Below are 5,000 nucleotides of genomic sequence, written 5' to 3' on the forward strand. Positions count from 1 at the left end.
CCTCCAGTGGACTGGGCGTGCGGTCCCTTGATAATGGGATCAGACCGTCCGTACTGGTGTCTTTGGGTTCTGCAGCAGCGCCGGTTCCCTTTGAGTCGCCCCGCCGACGTGAAATGCGACTATCTCAAAGTGGTGTTGAGATTACGCAACCGAGGTGTTTAAAAAAGATAATCCAAAGCCATAAAGCCATTCCCTTTGAAAAACAACAAGATTGCGGGTCCTTAAATCTCGGGCCGATAAGGTTTGGCCGAGATACCCGGGAGTGGACCCGGAGCGAGCCGGGGGCCGGAGCAGCTGTCTGTCGGTCCCACGGTCTGGGGTCCTTTGTCCGCGAGGACAGGAGGAGCAGTGTGCGTCCGCGTACTTGCCCGATAAACAGCGTCGGTACTTGAACTCGTCCGAGTGGTGCTCCGGGGCCCTGAAGGCCACCCCGGGCACACAAGTGCCGTTATTCATGTTTTTAGAGGACTTAAAAAAAAAAAAATTGCATTCCTGACTTCCCAGGGGAAAATAAACTGCCGAACACAGGAACCTGGGAGCCAGAGAAGTCTCTGGGTCTTTGGTCTTTAACCCCACGTTGCAAGAAACACACACACACACACACACATACGAGACAGTAGTTGCGGTTATAACCGAGGTGAGAGACAAAATGTGGTTTGGGAGGACAGGAAGTCGAGTTGTCCGGATATTAATTGTGTCGTTGAGCTTGACAGGTGCTGAAGTCTCCCAAACATCGGAGGGTGTTCCATAAAATGTTTTTAAAAACACCCAAATTGGGTCATTTCCTAAATAAGCCAGAAGGTTTCAGCCTTAACCAAAGCAGGATTTACCAGAAATATAATTTGTGGTGAAATGCCACTTGAAACACAGAAACAGGAGTTATGGTAATACCCGTCATGAATCTGTGTAAAGTTGTTATAACTTGTCTGGGTCTATTTGTTTACTTGTTTACTCGCCTGTTCTCCACAGCCATTTTTTTTAGATAAATACAAATAAAAACAAAAAAATAGGAAAAAATATCAAAATCTACAGACTGCAGAACATAGAGGAGTCGAAGCCTGAAATATTTCTGGAAGTTAATCTAATGTATAAAAAAAGAAGGAGAAAGCAACTTAATATGATGTGTTTTCAGGGGCCATGTATGACTCATTAAAACGAGTTTTCAAACGAACAGGATCATTTTTATTCCTGTATTGTGTTTATTACCTGGTGTCCACTACCAGAATACTCTCAGGCCCGGTTCTGTTCATTCCACCTGTGAGCTCCGGGCCTCTTGGGCCCGCTGCATGTCGCAAACACCCGAGGGGCGTTCAGGGACCTCCAGGGGACTTTGAGTTTCAACTAATAATAATTACTTAATAGCAACACCAGAGGTTTAATTTTGTACTACTGAAAAACTCACTTGTTTAGTGGCTGTGGGCGAAGAGGGGGGTAAACATGACAGCTAGACACGAGTTGTGCAACTCGAATCAGAACCGCGAACACGTCCTCGGGAGGGATTCCTGAAGAGAAAACTGCCCCGGGAAAGAGGAGGTGAAGGGGGTCCCCGGTACCGCTTACTACCTCTTTATTAACGAATACGTTTCCTCTGCTTTACTTTTCTTTTCCCGGCGGTGTCACCCTGTTACGGGCCGGTCAATAAATAGGCGAAAGGGGGGATGGAGGGGAGGAGGAGGAGGAGGAGGAGGAGGAGGAGGGGTGCAACTGCGCGCTTTACTTACAAGGAAGCGGTCCGGACGGGCAGGTCCGGAGGCGTCGCCGTCAGCTCCAGGCCACTACAGTCCACCGAGTCCCCGCTGCAGGTGCAGTTCTGAGCGCACGGCACGCCGGAACTCAACCCGAAACCGGCGAACAGTCCGGCCGACAAAATGAAATAAAAAACACAGGGAGAAACATATCCAAGTCGTCCCAGGGACGCCGCCATTTTGTATCCAGTTTTAATAGCGCGGCCGTTGGTCTCTCTCTCTCTCTCTCTCTTTCCTCGCGCCGACAAACCGGGATTTTAACGTAGCTTCACGGGAGGCCCCCGGGAGCGCGTTAATTCAGTCTTATTGTGGAAGAGCGAGGCTAGCAGCGACTACTGCGGGGCAGCGAAGCGTTTCCCATCCCGGTAAGAGTCACTGAGGACACCCCCCCCCCCCGGTCACAACTTTCTCCTCCGGTGTCCGACGCGGGCTAAAAAAAACAAACTAATAAAAAGGTGATCCACGGATCAAACTAGGCTGCAGCGAACTTGTACGTCGCCCGGGACTTCACTTTGAGTGGAAGCAGGGCGTCCATGCGACGCCTGAATGACTACTTCACCGGTGACACGGGAATCACGTTTTTAAAAAAGAACTAAAAAAAAAAAAGGTAACTGTTGCTCGGTCGCGCGGCGAAGTTGACGACGGGGCGGAAAAAGTTGAGAGACCCTCGGATCTAACACCACTTTGAGCCGGTAATAGTACCCCCCGAAAAAAGACCTCCAGAGACGGACCTCTCGAGTCCGGGTCTCGCCGAAATTAGAAAATCCAACTTTGAAACACACGCGCAGCCCGACAGCTTCTCAGGTGCAGTCTGCGGTCACACAGCCTCCGCGATCCAACTCAGAGCAAAACAAATAGGGTCTCTCTCTCTCTCTTCTTCTCTCGCTCTCTTTCTCTCTCGTTCTCTCTCTTTCTTTCTTGAGTTACTTTTCCTTTTGTTTTTTTCTCCCCTCTCTTTCCTCCCTCTTGGGTGATCGCGCTCCGCGAGTCCCACGTTGGATCCCACAACAGCGATTCCAGGGTACCGCCCCCCGCGCCGCCGCGATTGGTCGCCGTGATTTGATGGGCGGGACTTATCCCCCTCACCTCATTGGTCGTTTTTTCTCTCCGTTGCGACGCGACGCCGGAGAGCCTCTCTGAGCCGCCTGTCAATCAACGGTGGCAGGGACCCGCCCGCGGTTTTTCTTCTTCTTCTTCTTCTTTTTTTCCTCCCACCCCGGGGTGTGAAACCGCACCGCCTCCTCTCACTCTCACTGCTTCTTAAAGAGACAATCGGCTCTGTAATCGCACAATAACAAGCTGTAATAACATAATTGCTTCCAACGCCATAACAATTTTCTAGTGTTTATTGGCGAAATCTCGGCTCACAAAGCGCTTTGTTTACTTGGTTTTGAAGGAGAAGCATGCAACTGGTGTCACGTTGCTTATTCATGCTCACACTATTATGATTACTGCCATCAAGGACTATATTATTTCGGATAATTGTGCCTTCACACATGTATTTATCACCACACTCATCAGCTTTTTTACAACAATGAACTGTTGCATTCATGTGTGCATGTCTATAGAGGAAGGCATCTGCGTCATTACATTACATTACATGTCAATTACTTTGCAATTAAATTGTGTTTCTACAAATACATTACTTGGAGCGACAATACCACAGTGTAAACATTCTCCGTTATACATAGCATTTCTGCATTCAAAATGTACCTTTAGAAGAAGAAATTATACTAAAAGTTCAAGAAGTAGAATTACAATGGTCTTTTTGTGTGTGAATAATTTATATTATATTAATACATTATAATCATTGATGCATCAATGTATAAGAATAAAGGTGAATATACTAATTTATATCTACTTTATATACTGCTCATGCATATTCTACATCATCATGGTAATGAGAATTGGTTCTCAATCGATTTTACCCGGTTAAATAAAGCTCATAATAATCACTTATGAGTTTCTCTGATTTTGTATTGATAATAACTGCAGCTGTCAAATGTGTATCAAGAATATTTCCCTCCAAAATGTAGCGGAGTTCAAGTATTAAGTGCTATAGAAATCAAATGAAAACTTTAAATTTAATTAAAAGTGTCCGAGTGTTTCTTTTTCGACCGTCTGTGAATATAAACATTTTTAAAACGCCGTTTGTCGCACAGGTGTGTCGGAGCACACAGGTGTGCACGTGTGCACACGTTGGCGTGCAGGCACACCCACGATGTCGTGTTATTTGTCTCGTGCATCCACACTGATCTCTCTTCACCATTTGGAGCGTGCCCCATAACGACCACGTGATGGTTCTCCTCCAAATGTGGAAGTCTTGCTCACCTTTAGAAATGCAAATCCCCCCCCCGCCTCCTGGCCCCGCGGACACGTTGTTGTTGTTTTCTATGGATGGACTCTGTCAGGGCCGTCGTGATCACTTGGCGTGTTGTGAGACGTCCCGGTTGATTGATTGCGTTGCCATTAATCACGTCTCGGCCAGGTACCCCGACGGACACACGCTCACACACCTGCCGCCCCGCAGGCGCTCCGAGCGGCGCAGTTCCTCGTTCCTTTCCCAGCGAATATAGGCGGAAGGTTTCACATTGCATCATGCACACACGTGTGTGTATGTGTATGTGTGTGTGTGTGTGTGTGTGTGTGTGTGGACACGCGGGTGAGGCCTGCAGGTGAGGCCTCCTGGCTGCTCTCAGGAGCAAGGAAAACATCTGAGAAATGAGACCCTGTTAAAACACGACTTCACAGGTGATGGAAAACTGAGTCACGGAGACAAGCAATTTATAACGTCCTGAAACACCTATTAGTTTGAGATATTACTGCCACAGTAAATCACATATTAACGGAATAAGAATTCACTTGAAATGTATATGGATACAGTGTCTTCAGGCACCTTGCCTCGGAGCCCGACGTGATTGATGAGCAGCGAGGTGAACACGCCGCTCCCAGATTCTGAACGCCACGCCCGACTTCAATTCACATTTCATTTTTTCCGCTCCATCGTTCCATATTGTGTGTGTGTTTACTGCCGGCCCGTGTGGGCAGATCCTCGCGACACGAGCTCACGGGTGACGGGGAGGAGGTCTAAAAGAAATGCAGCTATCCGGAGAATGCCCCCCCCCCCCTCGACCCCCGCATTGTGATGTTCCTTGGTCAGATGGGGCATGTGCACCAGGTACTTTGGGGGTTTATTTTGAGGTTGACGGCTGACACGTCTTTTAATTTGATTTATTCGCTCGGCACACAAATAAC

The 5,000-nt window shown here is 48.0% G+C and overlaps 1 protein-coding gene across 1 annotated transcript in view; it reads right to left on the minus strand.

The window, feature by feature from the left end:
- The window catches only part of lrig1 (leucine-rich repeats and immunoglobulin-like domains 1), a 35,068-nt gene extending 32,350 nt beyond the window's left edge, over positions 1-2,718 (minus strand). The window contains 1 exon segment of the mRNA XM_056438115.1: positions 1,722-2,718. Coding sequence (XP_056294090.1) covers positions 1,722-1,924 — 203 coding nt within the window. The 5' untranslated portion in view covers positions 1,925-2,718.
- Between the last annotated feature and the right edge of the window lie 2,282 nt (positions 2,719-5,000).

The sequence above is a fragment of the Pseudoliparis swirei genome, chromosome 18 (genome assembly GCF_029220125.1).
Source record: "Pseudoliparis swirei isolate HS2019 ecotype Mariana Trench chromosome 18, NWPU_hadal_v1, whole genome shotgun sequence".
Taxonomy (NCBI): Eukaryota; Metazoa; Chordata; class Actinopteri; order Perciformes; family Liparidae; genus Pseudoliparis; species Pseudoliparis swirei.